At 50.8% G+C, this 17,513-nt stretch overlaps 6 protein-coding genes across 6 annotated transcripts; 4 read left to right on the top strand and 2 right to left on the bottom strand.

Annotated features, from left to right (window-relative positions):
- Window positions 1-1,895: 1,895 nt before the first annotated feature.
- Window positions 1,896-3,610, bottom strand: N7539_004972 (FMN-dependent alpha-hydroxy acid dehydrogenase; the record flags this gene model as incomplete). Its single annotated transcript, XM_056934574.1, has 4 exons — window positions 1,896-2,068; window positions 2,159-2,828; window positions 2,904-3,409; window positions 3,478-3,610. 4 exons carry the CDS (start codon window positions 3,608-3,610, stop codon window positions 1,896-1,898), a joined length of 1,482 nt encoding a protein of 493 aa, XP_056789768.1.
- Window positions 3,611-5,037: 1,427 nt separating this feature from the next.
- N7539_004971 (3'-5'-exodeoxyribonuclease) lies at window positions 5,038-6,278 on the top strand (the record flags this gene model as incomplete). The annotated part of the gene is made up of 5 exons (XM_056934573.1): window positions 5,038-5,091; window positions 5,175-5,352; window positions 5,411-5,901; window positions 5,967-6,157; window positions 6,227-6,278. The coding sequence occupies 5 exons, from the start codon at window positions 5,038-5,040 to the stop codon at window positions 6,276-6,278; spliced, it is 966 nt and encodes a 321-aa protein (XP_056789767.1).
- A 93-nt stretch (window positions 6,279-6,371) lies between these two features.
- On the top strand, window positions 6,372-6,662 carry N7539_004970 (uncharacterized protein; the record flags this gene model as incomplete). Its single annotated transcript, XM_056934572.1, has 2 exons — window positions 6,372-6,387; window positions 6,475-6,662. The coding sequence occupies 2 exons, from the start codon at window positions 6,372-6,374 to the stop codon at window positions 6,660-6,662; spliced, it is 204 nt and encodes a 67-aa protein (XP_056789766.1).
- An 84-nt stretch (window positions 6,663-6,746) lies between these two features.
- On the bottom strand, window positions 6,747-8,428 carry N7539_004969 (uncharacterized protein; the record flags this gene model as incomplete). The annotated part of the gene is made up of 3 exons (XM_056934571.1): window positions 6,747-7,385; window positions 7,437-8,075; window positions 8,144-8,428. 3 exons carry the CDS (start codon window positions 8,426-8,428, stop codon window positions 6,747-6,749), a joined length of 1,563 nt encoding a protein of 520 aa, XP_056789765.1.
- Window positions 8,429-9,930: 1,502 nt separating this feature from the next.
- N7539_004968 (putative amino acid transporter) lies at window positions 9,931-11,949 on the top strand (the record flags this gene model as incomplete). Its single annotated transcript, XM_056934570.1, has 6 exons — window positions 9,931-10,866; window positions 10,931-11,090; window positions 11,152-11,163; window positions 11,228-11,432; window positions 11,495-11,853; window positions 11,918-11,949. 6 exons carry the CDS (start codon window positions 9,931-9,933, stop codon window positions 11,947-11,949), a joined length of 1,704 nt encoding a protein of 567 aa, XP_056789764.1.
- A 768-nt stretch (window positions 11,950-12,717) lies between these two features.
- Window positions 12,718-16,061, top strand: N7539_004967 (uncharacterized protein; the record flags this gene model as incomplete). Its single annotated transcript, XM_056934569.1, has 7 exons — window positions 12,718-12,780; window positions 12,853-13,018; window positions 13,085-13,502; window positions 13,565-14,229; window positions 14,301-15,082; window positions 15,257-15,358; window positions 15,414-16,061. 7 exons carry the CDS (start codon window positions 12,718-12,720, stop codon window positions 16,059-16,061), a joined length of 2,844 nt encoding a protein of 947 aa, XP_056789763.1.
- Between the last annotated feature and the right edge of the window lie 1,452 nt (window positions 16,062-17,513).

Here is a 17,513-nt window from a genome sequence, read left to right as displayed (position 1 = left end):
GTCATGGGTGGTTGTGAGACGATTATGAACTTATCCCCGTAGAATGAGTATCACGACGATTGAACAAGCTTGCTCTAGCCAAGTTAGCCTCGAGCACGATTAAACAGGGTTGACTTTAGCAGTGAACTCCAATATGGGAATCCCTCCAATCCTACCAGCTACCTGATTAGAGAAGGGTGGCATTTACTTTCATAGAATACACTATACAGTACGACCTTAGAAGTCCTGTGCCAGGTTGTACTTGGAAATGACTCCCACTCCGTGTATCATACTGCTGCTACAACTAGACTCTTCGTACTATTTCCAGCGTCAAGTCACTCAGGAGGACCCTTGGTCGCTCGGTCTGGCCCGACTGTTCGACGGGAGCCCCCGCCAAACTTGGAATGTACCGTCAGCCCCATTCACAGATGGAAATCCCCACGACCACCTGACCTGACCGTGCAAGCCGTGCACCCTTTGATCTCCACCTGCAGACAGAGAGGCCCGTTCTCCCGGACGGCGGTGAGGGGACTCTCAGGTCGGTTAGGAGGACGAGGTTGGATTCGTCAGCGCCAGCAACGGTCACGCCTCGAGGAGTTTCTGCGAGTCTCAGAGTTTCCAACCTACCTCCTACGTAGACCCTAGACAGTAGACACTAGATACTACGGGGCTAAGTAGTGACCAATGTACCTCCGACCGTCATAGTATGCGCTACCTCTTCGATCAAGTTGGATACATTCATGCTGGACGTAATAATAGGTATACCTCCGCTGAACTTCTCGCAGACCTCTCTCCGACGACCGGTCAACTGGAAGATTCTGTGGACGGGATTACGCAAGCCTGCGTGTCGGATGGTGTGGTGCAGCGCTCATGTATTTCGGATCACCTTGACACGTCCCGTCTTGCTCTTCGCTCTACACTCTACACTCTACACTCTACAGTACCACTACTGCCATCCCGGTGGACCACCAGGAGGATCTCAGTACGTATAAGTTATCACAAGTTCTCGTTGTACTAGGTATTCAGGCCTTTCCACCGCTTCCCAGGCACCAGCGAATCAGTGGCTAGTGGCCACAACTACTACCAGTAGGTAGGAGGTAACTGAGTACAGTAGCTAGTAGCTACATGTACTGTAGGACATGGACTTCAGGAGTCTAGGGCACTCTGCGTCCTGGTTACACTGCATCCGACGGAGTCGCACACCGGAGTCGTATATTCATGTTCAAGTGCAGGAGTCGGTTGGAGGTCGTGTGAGATATTCGGAAGTTTGTGGATAATCTTCACTCTGCTGTCTATACATTTGAAGAGACTACTCAATGACTCGGTGAGTAAATTAGAGTCTAAGATCGTGGTTCCCTCCGGTTGTCTTTGTAGGACGCGGCATTTCGTGTAGTGTTCGAGTGCAACTCCTTTATAGTGTGTATGTACGTGTCCCACGTCGTCGACAACCGATGCCGCACATCCAGCCATGGTGGAGGTCATAGCCCTCCGCCCAATCAAGCATGAAACCTCTCAGCTTTGTCAATGTTGTATTGCTTGATTCTTGGCATGATCTGGCTCGATGTGTTCGTGGCACTGAACGTGGGCCCTCACATTACAGGTATCCGATCATCTCTGGGGTTGCTTGAGCGTCAGGTTCCTTCAGACGGTTAGAGAGATTCCCGTGCATCCAGATGAATGCAGATATGATAACTGAGTAGTAGTGGGTACATGTGATTAAGCATCGCTTGAGGTCTGTTTGGGTAGGTATACCGTGTAAATGAGGTGACTGCACGAGACGCAGACTCGTAATAGAATGTCGAATGGTTCGGCGCAAAGTTCACCCAGCAGGCAGCGGCTGGGCGGATCTCCTCTCGAATCAATCCCGTCACCGCTCATATTGCCTCCTTCCAGATACCTGATCATGCAATTTTCATCTACAGCCGCGAAGTCACTCGTCGGCCTTTGGCTACGGCCCGAGCATAAGGGTGAGTACGGGATGACGGAACCAAGTGATCGATATCACCCGTGTGAACCAGATCAGGACATGCCTCCTCCAGCGATGTAATACCGACATTGCGCATGGCCGTTTCCAGTTCGTCTTGCATGACTTGAGAAATAAGAATAGGTGAGTTTCCTCAAAGGATCGACGGCAAACGCATATCAAAAGAAAATCTACTCAAGAAGGGATTAGACTTACTGTCAATGAGATGTTCCACGCCGTCTTGTCCATAATTCGTTGCAAACAACATACTACGGCCCATGCCCACCGCCGTCGCTCCCAGACAGATCGCTTTGAGAATATCGGTGCCCCGTCGAATCCCACTATCAACGTAGACCTCCATACGATCCAACACCTCGGGGCACCGCCTCTGAATCTCAAGTAGAGTGATGATGGACGGGGGACTGGTGTCCAGATTGCGGCCCCCATGATTGCTTAGTAAAATACCATCCAGACCTGCCTTCATGGCAAGCATCGCATCGTCTGCAGACATCACTCCTTTCAGACACACTGGTTTATGCGTGTGCTGTCGAACCCATCGCAGGTCCTCCCACGTCAGGCCGGGATCGATAAATCCCGCCATCACGCGGCCAAGACCGCCACCTTTCTTGTCATTTTGCGCTTTGGACGGTGACATGGGTACCGAGAGGCCCTCGTCGGCTTTGACTCGCTCGTCGGCTTCCCGCTTGCCTGGCCAAGCTGCGTCCACTGTGACGAAGATTGCCTTGATATTTGGATTGTCAGAGCATTGACGGAGTAATGCAGCAGACTTGGCTCGGTCGCGATTGACATAGAGTTGAAAGAAAAAGCTGGCTGTCGGCGCTGCCGATCGCAGTTCCTCCGAGGTATACGAGGAATTATTAGAAATCTAGAACAGTCAGAAATCGAGGAGTCAGCACGCCGAGTCGAGTGAGTTTCCGCAGCCAAGCTTCCCAAAACTCACGCCCTGCATGATCCCTTTCCTTTGACATGCCCGCGCAATCGCGCATTCCCCATCGGGATGGATCAACTTTGCCATTGCTGCCGGGCTCACAAACAGTGGAAGCTTGCAATTATGGCCCAGAATCTTGCTGTGGGTATTGACTGTCCGCACGTTTCTGAGCACGCGAGGTCGGAACCAGATTCGGTCAAAGCACGACTTGTTGGCATCTCGGGTGATCAGATCTGTAGCTGCGCTGGAGTAGAATGCCCACGTCTTGGGAGTAGCAGTCTTTGAAGCGACCACTTCGAAGTCATGGGCGTTGATTAAGGTCTCTAGTGGAGGCTTTTCGTGGCGTACCACGACTTGACGATTCTCGCTGGGTGGAGGCTTGAGCCAATCTTTGTCAATGGTGGATTCATCAAGTTCACCTTTGAGCAGCTCCGATGCAAGGTTGGATCGCAGGACACTCGGAGCATGTACTGTGGAGTAGGCCTCGGTTGCATCGCGGCCAGCATACTTGAGAATAACTGTGAATGAATGGATCAGTCAACGGCAAAACTATCTCATGTTGAAGATCTGGTGGCCGGGGCCATACTGTTGGCTCCGCCCGGGTGTTCGTCCAGGAAGTTCGTCACATCCCATATTTGCTTGTCGACCACGATCCAGCAATCCTCTGAGGTTCGGTGCTTAGAGACCTCATCCGTGGATATGATTCTCACTTTTGCCATTTCGAATTGAAGACGTGTTCAAGTAACCGTTCGATGCGCACTTCAATCCTCCAAATGCAAAAGTAGCCTATCCAATGTCCGAGGTAATATTTGCGGCAGCAACGCGCTTAATGAGGGCTTCAATATAAGCTCGAATGAAAGTCGAGGGTTCTAACAGAATGTCAAGACTGGCAATAGCAAGATTCGAGGCAATTGCAAGGTCTCCGGTTCGAACGATCGTCTGCAGCAGAGATGGGTCGTATATAATGAATAATCGCGGTGAACCTCCGTGAATGTATCGGGAGCAAGCGCAAGATGTCTCCACTGCCCCGGAGTTCCCCCCGAACTTGGTGGTAGGCTTAGTTCGAGTACAACGCCGGAGTACAGTACCGAAGTACGTTGAACATTGACAATCGAAGGCCGTCAGGTATCAGTCAAAGTGCACACTGCACACCGTTTTTCAGCCTGCGACCCTGTAGCTTTGATGAAACACTGTCTGTCTCGATCCTCACTGCGCAAACAAAATGCAAGTCGTCGGCCAAGAGGCACCACCTCGGGATAATCGTTCCCGACACAGCCATTCATGACTCGCCAGTCGAGGTCTGTTCTGTTTCTGCCCGCATATCGCCATGAACTTTCCCCGCATAGGATCCCATCTCACAAGGTATCACTCGATTGAGGGGTTTTCTTTTGACACTCAGATGTCCTCCTGACCTCGTTCGAGTCACGATGTTGAGGATGAGTGGCATCTATGAAGTGGCGTCTGGCTAATGGCTATACCCATCAGCCAGCCCGCCCGTCTAACACTCACACTCATCTGCGGCCGCGATGGGTGGGGGCTGCTCAGTGGATGGATGGACCTGACCCGCCCCGGAAATGCAAGGCTTACATAAACAAGTCAGGCTCCCGTCCGACGAGTCCGAGTCCAACCTACCAACTGCGCCACTTGCAAGCCACTACGGTGGCTGATCGCCACGTTGGAAGTGACTCAAGCCACCCGGTTGATGGAGCGACAAGTGCAAGTGACCTCATTCAGCTAGTCAAGTGGTACATCGGAGACAGACGTTTCCAAGGCTCAAAGACGATCTCCTTACTGTCTGATGAATATCATTCGTACTAGAATTAGCGCAGCGATCTACCACGACTGTTTGAGCCCTGCCGCGAGAAATTTCACCGGGACCAAGATCTTCAATCACGATCCTTGGCGCCAATTTTCAGGTACTTGCCAGTCTTACGTGCAGCATAAAGCAAAAGGTGAGACTGAATTTTCACCTCATCGCACGGCTCTCTCGACAAACCACGAGTGTCAGAAAGGTTCCCTGGATCTGACTCAAATCTTGGTATGAAAGAAAGCTGATTATCGAACAGTTTTTCAGACAAGAAACCACCCCGTTCCTTCGCGTTGTATATCCAGGCCTTTTAGCGAAGAGGAGGAGTATCCATCAAAAATGGAGACAGAAGTCAAAGTGGAAGAGTCAAGTAAACCTCTCCGATATGTTGATGTAGGTTGTCTTGCCTTGGATCTCGGTCTCCGGCCTGAAGTCGCCTCACGAAAGTGGCAACCCTGACCTGTGCTCGAGTCCAGATCGGTATCAACTTGAGCGATCCCATGTTCCGGGGTCACTATCACGGCAAGAAGGCTCACGATGATGACTTGGACGATGTCATTCAGCGAGCCAAGGATGTGGGATGCGCCAAGTTCATGGTCACCGGCTCGGATCTGGTCGAGTCGGAAGCAGCCGTGCAAATAGCCCGCGACCACCGTGAGTCTACTAGCAAGAACCACACATACGATTCATCGATTAACCTTTGTCTCCATAGCTGGCTTTTGCTACGCAACTGTGGGTGTACACCCTTGTCAGGCAAAGCTCTTTGATGAGTACCCCGGGGGCCCCGACAAGATGATCGAGGATCTAAAAAAGCTGGCCATCGAGTCCAAGGAGGCCGGGTTCACGGTTGCCTTTGGCGAGATCGGTCTCGATTATGATCGATTGTTTTTGAGCAAAAAGGAGCCCCAACTCAAGTACTTTGAGGCTCAACTAGATCTGGCCATCGAGATTGGACTTCCCTTATTCCTTCACTCCCGAGCTGCCAGCGAGGACTTTGAGCAACTGTTGAGTTCCAGACTCGATCGACTTCCAAAAGGTGGTCTTGTGCATAGTTTCACGGGCACCATGGAGGAGATGCAGCGGCTGGTAGCGCTGGGCTTGGACATTGGAGTCAACGGCTGCAGCATGAAAACCGAGGAGAATCTGCAAGTTGTCAAGGCCATTCCACTGGAACGACTGCAGATTGAAACAGACGGCCCCTGGGTGCGTCATACATTACTGGCAGAAGAAATATTGCCAGGTCGGTCTCTAACGAACGATTTCTCTAGTGCGAAATTCGACCATCCCATGCCTCAGCCAAACACCTGAACGGTGCTCCAGAGCTACCCAAATCAGTGAAGAAAGAGAAATGGCAGAAAGGATGCATGGTCAAGGGACGGAACGAACCCGTCGCTATTGCCCGTGTGGCGCACGTAATTGCAGCGGTGAAGGAAATCACTGTGGAGGAAGTGTGCGAAGCGTAAGATCCAGAATCGGCTTACCCGTTTGGGGGTTTTTTTTTTCAATCCGCTGACTTTGGTATTTGCAGGGCATGGAACAACTCAGTTCGGATGTTTGGACTTGGCGTGGAGACTCAGTAGCTCATGATCTTCTCGGTCAGTCGAGCTGTCGATGTCGTGACACGTTGTCCTGGGACTAATCCGCAAAGACTTACAGCATGTTCTGCTTCAAACATGCTGGGCTCTATACGTACGATAGACTCAACGTATGATAGATCCAGTCGCAGTGTCTTCTCTCTGTTTGACTAAATAACATACATCTTGCATTGAGCAGCAGACCTTCGAATGACCTGGTTAAGAATCTCGATACTTCCCGAGGATCCAGTGACCGAAAGTGCAATTTTGCCCCTGGAAGCAAAGGATCCTCATTTTTGGCAAAAGAAGGATGACTATCGTCAGGATGTCAATGCAGAAAACTTCGACTATCTTGGGTACTTGATGCGTGCACCTTCTGTCACCGGCTGAGAACGTACTACATGCTGCTCCTGGATATTTTTGCAAGCGATTAATTCTAAAAACGAGACGTTTGGATCTAGCAGCGCAGAACACTCATGCCGGGGTTGGCGTCAAGGGGAGATCAGTCATCGAGAATTCATCATAACAAACTAGAGGCACATCTGTCAATATACTGTCTGAGAGAGGAATTTCTGGAAGATCACTCCATTCGTAAAGCAGACAATCAGACGTCGGTTGGGGTTGTTCGATAGGATCTTGTGTTGTTCCAGTCATCTGTGTGGGGGAATAACCATCTCCGACACTAAGTATGCTGCTGTCTTCGGAAAGTAGCTCATGAAGTATGATACAGCTCTTTTGGCAAAAGGTTTGGCGGACCGGTGTCTCATGGTGAAGATTCTCATTTTCAGGCTCAGCAATTGGCTCCGAAGAGAAGGGCAGTATTATGTCGTCGTCAGATTGCAGAAACCGCTTCTCTGGTACACATTTCGGAAGCGAAGATGCTGCAGACGCACTGAAGTTCCACTTTCTTGACACTCTAAGCTGTGCAATCCTCCATAATGCTGTATCCAGAGTGGAACTTGAGATCTGGGTTTGCAGCTCCTCTGTTACGCCATGATGCTCCGAGGACATTGATGCCAGTCTTGAGTGAATGGACTTGTTTTTACTTCGCCGAAGCATAGGGGTAAGAGATCTGCTGACCGTCGAGAGTAGAGTCGCTCGTTGCTTCATCTCCTTGGCACAAGTCAGACCCTTTCTTGAAGCTGTGTCATACCAATTACTTACCTCACGGTACTTCATATTGAATACAGAGGGCATCAGTAGCGACAGACATTCAATTCTGTCTTCTCCCTGTATACGGAGATTGACACTTTTGTGGGCTCCGGGAAGGAACAGCGTCCAGAGACCGAACTCGAGCATTTCCTGTAGACGCGGGATGCTGTTCTCTCCAAAGGCCTTGAGCTGTTGAGCGGTGGAATGTGTTCTGCTGAGGCTCGCGCATGGACTGTAGATATTTTCTACAGGGCTCCTCCCAGGCACGTCGTTCTCTCCAATGCCAAGTACGTCGCTCTCTTCGATGTCACAAAGCGACTCCGGCTCAACCTGAATAGACATGTCTTGAGGACCAGTTTCTTTGGGGTGATGTCTTCTTTCCATGGAAGAAGCCTTCGCTAGTTTCTGAGCCTGATGACTGCTCAAAAGCCGAATGTTCAGATTGATGGATTTTATGCACACGCAAGGAATGTCGTGGGGTGCATGAGCTTCTGGTGGGTCTTGCAATGCCGGTGGAAGGCTACGACTCGTGAGACTTTTGAAAGGATGGGTGTTTCTGCACAAACCAAAGACAAGTTGCAGTGCTTGAACTTGTGATTCAACTTTTTGAGAACGCTTGGCGGAGATGGTGAATCCAAGCCTCGGGAAGATCTGCGTTCAAACTCCACAAGTCAGCTCTTTCCAGTCTTCACCCTGACGACTTGAATCTTAAGCCTCACCTTGGTATTACTGATGCTTTCTTCTATAGTTCGAGAGACCGAGATGTGGATATTCTCCAGAAGGGGGTCTAGTGCCGCAATTAAGCATAGCTCAAGCTCTGGAGCCTCTGTGATCCACAGCGACTGAAGATCATCCCGGGTTGTGGCAGGAGCGGTCGAACGCAGCGACGCAGACTTGAACTCTGGCGAGAATTCTGCGTTTACTTTCATGTGTAGCTGCATCTCTGATATCCTATCTTGAATAAGCATGCTACCAAATTCAATAAGCTGAGTTGGCTGCATCATGCCGTCGGGGATCTCAAAGTGACACCCTTTAGGTCAACGTGAAGGTTCAACCTGGCTTGACAGAACAATTTCGAGTCTGAGAGAAGGGGTGCAGGCTCTCTGGGCTCTGCTGAGTGCTTATTGTGCGAGCTAAGTCAGGAAAACCGAGACTACCCACAAGCACATGTCACGAGACTCTCTGGGTCATGGGACCGAAACATTGTTACCGGCATTTCCCTGTCAATATACTCATGTCTTAGATACAGTCAAACTAGCGACTACATAGTTCCAGCCCTTGACGAGTAGTGTAGTAACGGATAATGAGAGAGACACCGTGCCTCGTCTGTTCCTTTCGACGAAATCGTGTCTACTTGAAGCCGGTGTCCACGCTCAGCATACGACGGTATGACAGCTCCTTGGAGTCTACATGAAAGGAGAGAGGCAAAAGATAAATGCATCTGTAAAGACAGAACGGGATCAGAAAGACTGTCACAACGTTGAGTAATATCGGGCGTAGTTCAAATCGCTGCTAGGTAAAGAATGGATGACCAGATACTTAAGCTTCAAACACGGCACCCCTTACAGAGATACAAAACCTGACTATCAATCTTCCGTTTAGGTTGGTTAAGGTTGTAATTTATAGGATGCCACCAACCCCGGACGGGAGGTCGGCCTATACTTGTTTTCTGACCTTTACTCTTAAGGAAATCGACAGGCATTTAAAGGTTGCCCGGCTCTGATGCGTGAACTAGAGGCTGAACTGTACCGTAAAAGGATAATCCTGTTACACTGTTTCTATTCTCGTCGTGAGATGCCGGTGAACACATCGAATCCTTCTTTTAACCTAGCGAGCGGTATATTTTCTGTGCCACGATTTCACAACGCATGAGCCTAGCCCGCTCTCGAGCGCCGCAATATCTTTCAATCGCTCGTATTTTCAGGAGAATTTTCATCTTCGAGTTCCAAAAGTCGAAGAACATTTTCCGCTGTTGTCTGGTGGAATGAGGTGGTGATAGATGGGAAAAGGTATTCATGCAGTGTAGCCCTAAAAGCAGCCCTGGTGGACCCAGACATCAAGCCAGCCCCAGGTGGTCGTACTAATACCTAAACCAGCTAATTTCAAACCTACTGAGTCAACTCCCTTGAAGTTATGCATTGTATCTCTCGCGACAATGTCACATCTTTCACCCTTGGACATGACGGTCGACAATTCAAATATCATCGGATCCATTGAGGAATCCCTCTGCGAATTGAATATCGCGAGAACAACTTCGGTTACAGGCTGAAGAGTTCTTTACCACGAAGGTGCGGTTCATTGCTCAATATTACCTTCCTGATGAATCCCCAAACCTTCGTTCTCAAAGTTGGATCGGTGGCGATCTTCAATGGGACCTGGCAGATCAAGTGGGGCAATGGCTAAGCTAAAACAAAGAGCTCGTATCGATAAGCATCACGTGCCGTCTTATGCGGAGCTGGCCTCTTTGGCCTCTCCCGAACATCTGACTGAAGCATTGAGGTTAACAATGCCCGGAGATGAAAAGGGTCTTGATTTGATGAGTGATGGGGAAGGCCAGATTGACAATGCTACACAATCACTGTTGGCCTCGTCACCAGAGAATACCGAGGATAGGGCATCCCATTCGCCCGCAACTTTACCTTCAAACCAACCCGCATCTGATAGCCGCCCTGACGCGCAGCGCCAATCTTCCATAGTTCGTCCTCCTCCTGACGGACAACCCCGTACGCCCCGAACAACGAACAGAGTTCAGTTTGACCTGCACCCCGATGGAGGAGAGGACGATCAATCTTCCAACGGACGCGCCCACAGTCCCGACAGCGATACGCTATGGCTGGACGACGACGATTACGAGCTCGGCGATCGAGGCGGATCCGGGCTCCGGAATACAGGGCAAACCGTTCCCCTGTTGACCAACATTGAGGCTCCGAGTGTGACATTGGCCACTTCTGAGGACTTTTTCCCCGAGGACCACTTGGAGACTGCCCGGCCGAGGAGTGGAATGAATATGGCCTTCATGAATATGGCCAACAGTATCATCGGCGCTGGGATCATTGGACAACCGTATGCACTGCGCCAAGCTGGATTGGCTACGGGGATCCTGCTGCTTACGGTCCTGACCGTGACCGTGGATTGGACAATCCGTCTGATTGTCATCAACTCCAAAATGAGTGGAGCCGATTCTTTCCAAGCTACCATGCAACATTGCTTCGGAAGAAGTGGGTTAATCGCCATCTCCATTGCGCAATGGGCATTCGCATTCGGTGGCATGGTAGCCTTTTGTATCATTGTCGGAGATACAATTCCATATGTCCTGGGTGCCCTCTTTCCATCACTTCGGGAGATGACTTTTTTGTGGTTGCTGACGGACCGTCGCGCGGTAATCGTGCTGTTTGTCCTCGGCATTTCTTATCCTTTGTCTCTGTACAGAGACATTGCCAAGGTGGGTCCAACAACAAAAACAACATGCAATGTATACCGGGCTTCATGGCTTACAGGACTCATAGTTGGCAAAAGCTTCCGCACTGGCTTTAGTCAGTATGACCATTATTGTCATCACTGTTATCACCCAAGGCTTCCGCGTCCCATCGGAATCGCGGGGCGACATCAAAGATCACCTGATAATAGACTCGGGTTTTTTTCAAGCAGTGGGAGTAATATCCTTTGGTAGGAAGCAAATCTCGTCTAATGTGTATACATCATGTGCTGATTTGGACTTCTCCTGTAGCTTTTGTCTGCCGTAAGCTACCCTTGACATCCCGTATCCGACGTATATGTACTCAACTGATCGTTCGAAATTCTAGACCACAACAGCCTCCTAATCTACGGGTCACTCAAGAAGCCGACCCTTGACCGATTTGCGACTGTAACTCATTACTCTACGGGGGTGTCTTTGATAATGTGTCTAGCAATGGGGACTGCCGGATTTTTATCATTCGGTTCCAAAACGCAGGGAAACGTGCTGAACAACTTTCCGTCTGACAACATTCTGGTCAACATCGCTCGACTGTAAGGACCTTATCGCAATGCTACCTCGGCTTCGGGAGTGGGAGATTGCTAACCCTATCAAGTTGCTTTGGCCTCAACATGTTGACCACTCTCCCTCTCGAGGCTTTCGTGTGTCGCTCCGTGATGACCACATATTACTTTCCGGACGAGCCTTTCGACCCGCATCGGCACTTGATATTCACAACAGCCCTAGTTTTGACTTCTATGGCGCTCGCCTTGGTGACGTGCGACCTTGGTAGTGTATTTGAACTAATCGGTGCAACAAGCGCAGCCGCCCTCGCCTACATCTTCCCTCCGCTGTGTTATATCAAACTCAGCAGTGTCTCGCGGCGGGAAAAGATTCCAGCGTACGCATGTGTTGCTTTCGGACTCATTGTCATGGGCGTTAGTGTCTTGCAAGCTACTGCAAAATTAATTAGGAGTAAGTGAGCCATAACTGTCAAGCACACGTTTTTCGATTCTTCTCAGCTGATAATTCCTGCCAGATGACAGTGAAGGCGGATCATGCGGTGCTTAGTGTCTTTCAATCATAATGCAATGCATATAACCCCTTTGCTTCTTTTGGTGGCCGTATCAATGTAAAAGTACCGTATCCATGCAGGGAGTTGGCTGCATGATTGAAGGACCTTAATTCAGAGCCATTGCTGCAACCGATTCACCAACAGTCACGCCGAACCAAGAAAGACAACCGGATTGAAGGCACGTTTCTTTCTGATATTCAAGGATTAGCAGAGTACCATCAAACGGCCTGATTCTCCAACATCTTCGACATATTGTGGGCTCCGATCTAAATCGGCTTCAAAACAGCGTGGCTCAGCCCGCCCTGCGATGATACGTATTCCCAGAACTTGCTCGTATTCAAGCAATCGCAAATTTAAGTATCCATGAACGTGCTGACTCGCCCACAGTAGCGTATACTCCGATCCAATTCGGCTTCAAACGTCGTGGATCAACCCACCTTGCGGTGATACACGCTCCCAACATCTGCTCATCTTCAAGCAATCGCAAAGAACATCAGCGGACCTGCTGGCTCGTCGGTGCTCCGACCCAATTCGACATCAAAAGACGCGGGTCCGCCTTGCGCTGATACACACTCCCGTCATCCTACCCTTTCTCCCTCAAAATCTCTCTCCTCGTCCTCCCCAAACCTCTTCCCAAAAACATCTCTTCTCTCAACAGTCTCCGACTCTGCAACTTCTGCAACGCTGCTCTTCAAACTTCCAGTAAACCAAAGCTTTCTTTACTTCTTTCTTGTTCCGATTGAACATCTTCAAGCTTCTCCAACATGCCATCTCCTCCCGGCGGTGATGGGGATGCCGAAATGGAGAGACTTAATCAAATTCAGATGGTGAGCGCCTCCGACGTCTTCGGACGCCATTCTTTTTGATGACTCGCTGACGCATTCATGGTCTTATAACAGGCTGATCTTGGAACTGCTCGTCGAGAGCTCATCTCGACGTCCGATGAAACTGACTTCAGCGCCGCTGACCCCATGGTGATTGAACGTCACAGACGCTCCAACATCCCCGGTACTCGGGAATTCGAGCAGGCGCAGCGAAATCGTGAGGCACTGGATGGATGGAACAGTATGCATGCCCCTGGATGCATTTCGCTTTTCTTGACTGATGACTGATGAGCCACGATGAATATAGGTCTTCACGAGACTGTTGATGACACCGGCCACCTGGAGAACTTGGACAACCTCATGTATGGCCAGTCACACAGAGCTAGACTGACTGCATCCATTCATGGTCCCAATGCTCTGCCAGCTTATCAGTCTCGTGGAAACCACCCGTACCCAATTCGCTCACGCGGCCGTGGTGGAGGTGTCTCTGGCACTCGAGGACGGGGTAATGGTCTGTCCAATGGCCGGGATTCCAGCTCTTCGGCCTCGCCAAGTCAGGTGTCTCGCAGCCCACGGTCCAATTCTTCGTGGGGACGTAATGGCAGACAAATCCACGGTAACGGCAGACGATCTCGTGGAGGACGTGGCTGGGCTCATAGCCGCAGCACCAGCTTGGATAGCGAGTCCAGTTCCGGCTTCCAGGCCCCGATCCTCAGCCCCAACACGTAAGTGAACCGAAGGTGCATGCCCTTGATTGATCAGGACTAATCCTCATGCGATGATATAGCGAAAGCTGGTCCCATGAGAACCTGGCTTCCCCAGAGTCTTTCGCAGCATCGGTTCATCGAGCTTTCAGCACACCTTCGCCCCGACCAGCTGTCCCACTCATGAATGGGTCGGGCAGAGCCACGGGTATTCGAAATGCCGCCATGCTTGCCAATGCCAATGCGCCTCAGCCCGCCACGCCAGTGAACACACCCACGACTTTCTCATACCACACCGAATCCACTGAGAGCAGCACCCACCAGGCCCGCGGTGCCAGATCTTCGACTCAGCCCCCTCGGTTCTATGCTAACTTGGGCGCTCGTAGCAGGCTCCGTGATCCGGACCTGTCCCCCAGTCCACGCTCTTCGCGTTACGTCTCAAACTCCCACGAGATCGCACATATCAGACGCGACGAGCTGGCACGAGTTGAGGAGACTGGCGTGAATCAGCACGTAACCGGTCTGCCAGCCCGAACTGAGCGCGGCACTCAAACTGAGCAGAGCAATGAGCCTGCTCAAATGACCCTTATCCCCTCGGGTGATGATGAGGTTGTTCCTCTGACAGCTCGTCCTGCCACTACTGTGGCGTACTCTTCGAGTATGTCGGAACTTGCTGGTATTGTGTTCCCCTCGGACAATGAGATCGGACATGATAAGTCTGCAGAGCTCAATCCGATCAAGCTAGTTGGTAAGCATCTCTCCATAACCGAAACCTTGACCAAGAACGAGACTGACCTCAATTAGCATTTGTCGGCAAAGAACTGATGGAGTACCTCGGTTTTGCCTCAAGCAAACCAAAGAGCGATCTAGGCCATGAAGAGCCAAGCTTACCTCTGCTTTCCCAAGCGATGGAGAAAGCTCTTGTGTCCACAAGTGACCGCGACCTTGGTGTCTTCGTTAAGAAGACGATGATGGGCTGGCTGAATGACCATTCCTCTTTGTCTGATCAACGAGACGAGCTCAAACATGATGCCCCGAGTTCGGACTCAAATGCTGGACAGGATGGTCCAGGCTGGGATCCAAACGTTGATCTTGAATTTCATTCCACAACTTCGACTGCAGGTTTCACCACGGCTCCGGGATCACCTCTTCAATTGGAAACCGATCTTCCACTTGCAGCCCCGCTGCCCAAGCTTGATACCCTTGGCGCGGCACAGACTTCCGCTGCCGATGAAGAGACCCAGTCACCTGAACGTGTCTATGAGATTGGTGAAAGTTCCAAGCGTGCCCAGTCCCCCTCGCGCAGTGAGTTCTCAGGCACCACCAGCCTCTCTTGGAGCGCGGGATGGCAGCGCAACGTTGATGCATCCGGTCTGTCGCCAGCTCAAGACGCAGGGGCATCATCTGCAGTTCCGACTACGGGATTGCAGGCGTTGAGTGTCGCTGTGCACGACGACACGCATGATGGCGAGAGTGTTGGGGAAGGTAGGAAGTGGAAGGGCAAGGGTCGAGCTGAAGATGTAGCAAGCAACAACGCCCCACATTCAGCTGACGATTCGGGGGGCATGCGAGCCACCGACGCCGAGATACGTGCCAAACAGGTAAGCGACAAACAACGCTGCACGGTATGTTATTCCTCGTATCGTATTTTTCTTTCTATACCATCTCACCTAAGCTTGTTTCCGGAGCACCTGGCACAAATCACTCTTATATACTTCCCTGGGTATGACCAGATCTTGGAGGACCTGGACGCTGACGCTTTGTAGCTCTCGAAGACTCCGTGCGAGAACCGGTTCCCGGCATCTCATGTTTACCGAGCCGGTCCCCGCGAAAATGATGCCTTTGCAAAGAGAATGCGCGAGGCCAAAGGCACCGTGGTACGTTACACCCTTCCATGACTTCCTCCAGTGAATGACTACTGACAGTAACCAGCTTGATGAACCTGTCCCCGCGCACCGAGCCCGCGCACCACGATTCGAGCTCCGGATTGAGCCTCCCAATCCATCTCCATGGGTATCTTGCTCGGTGGCGCATGCCAGCCCTGTCGGCACCCAGGGCTCTCGTTCTGACAAGCCCAGTGCCATCGCTGGTGGTTTGGACTCCAGCAGATGGGCCCAGGATACTCAGGCACATCCTGTCAGCACCTTTACCCGGGCTGGCAATCAACGGATTGGCCAATCTGGCAAGAAGCGGGACATTGGATCCGCAAAGCCGGTGGGCATTGAGGCTGCTTCGGAGGATTGGGGTGAGGCTGACTCCTGGGGCGCACCCCAGAAGAAAAAGCCTGTCCCAACCAAGTCTGGTAGTTTGGGGGAGAGTTCATGGGCTGCTTCTCCACCAAAGGAGAGGCCTGCCGTCAAATCTGACGGGGCGATTGAGAGTTGCTGGGCTCAGTCGTCATCAAGGTCTTCCTCCCAGCAGGGGGCGGTCAAAACAAGCCCTGCCTCGCCGGATGCACGTCTTCTGAGAGGTGTGCACCGTACATTTGTGCCCCGCCAATCTGAATCCAGTCCGCCCACTGGATTCAAGAGTCTCGTCAAGATCAGCGGCCCCTTGCCCTATGTGCCATCGTCCGAATGAGATGGCACTTGGCCGGCTTTGAAGGATTAGATCGTGTTGTATGTATGTAGAAGTATTCAAAAACTCAAAAACAAAAAAAAACCATTACCCAGTCCAATCCATCCATCCTTCGGTGGAAGCTCGAAGCATTTAGCATTTACAATCAGTCATATCCATTCCCAGTTCTCGCGAATTTCCCGGTGCCGCGAGCACCCATGGATATGTTCCGTGGAGAGACGAGCAACCAAGCCACGCGCCCTACGTCTGTATGTATTTGAGGCGCTTCGCATTGACTGAGCGACCGAGTCGCGATCTCGTTTCGACGGCGCTATGCGAAGATATGTACTAGATCTCCTCTCTCGAGTGATAGCACGCCACTACCGTGCACATGATCATCTGGTGTCACGTTACTCCGACGTCACTTATGGCATGGTTTCAACGAAGCCTCATCTTCGAGTTTGGGTCTGATCCGTCATATTACGCGGACGGTCATGCACGTCGAGTCTAATTGGAGATGGGTGCAAAATTTCCAGGTAACTATGGACAAGGTGCGATTGGAATGCGATTCATGTTCACTGTTTAGATGGGGTTATGCGGGAAAGCGTGCATGCATCCGATTTGTGAACTTTCTAGTCCTCCTTTTTAAATACACCTGCCTCTATACATATGCTTTTCTAATAGTTTATATTCCTTATGCATTGCACTGCTTATGGTATTCGTACAGGCTCGGGTAGGTGAGATCACATCGGTAGACCTCGGACTGTAATGTTCAGTAGACAGAACTGACCTAGATACCCGGCCGACCTACCCACACTTATATGCTTTTCACGCGCTTGCGTATTTCATTCATGTTGATCTCTGCCAGTGACTCTATCCAAAATTAGATTATAGGCGTCTACGGGCAGTTTCAGTTCTCTGGTGTTGCCGAACAGCGGGCTAGTAGCCCAGACCCCGAGCCCTGAGTATATACCTGGAAGAAGTAGTCAAGTCCACCGTCATACTGTACCTAGTACGCCATGAGTCTCGACCTACTATGTTAAGTCCATGTGAATACGTGGTTGGAGTAGCCTTGATGCGCTTATTCTCGTTAGTGAATATTTCAAAGGTAGACCAATCCAGAGCTCAATTATAAACATAACCATCCTAACTTACTATAGAGAACTCTGTTTTGCGTCCTGAAGACTCAGTTGATGTTGCAAAGCGTGATGGTAGCGTGCTATGACTTGGAGGGTGATAATTGCAATAGTTTTCCTGCCTGACATGAAATGGGATAATAACTCAGCTGGGAGAGTGTACGACTGAAGAACAACTTCTGTCTCTGTTATCGTAAAGTCGCCAGTTCGAGCCTGGCTTGTCCCATTACATTTTTACGTTTTCTTTTTTGGGGAAGGCGGATCTTTGACTGCTAAGTACCGACATCGGTCACTCTAGTCTCCAAATTACTCGCTAGAGCCTCGAGTCTCTAGGTTACTA

This window comes from Penicillium diatomitis (genome assembly GCF_028827545.1).
Source record: "Penicillium diatomitis strain IBT 30728 chromosome Unknown utg000005l_segment0_segment0, whole genome shotgun sequence".
NCBI classification, from domain to species: Eukaryota; Fungi; Ascomycota; class Eurotiomycetes; order Eurotiales; family Aspergillaceae; genus Penicillium; species Penicillium diatomitis.
Note: the sequence above shows the minus strand (reverse complement) of the source record. Positions and strands in the feature narration are given on the sequence as shown.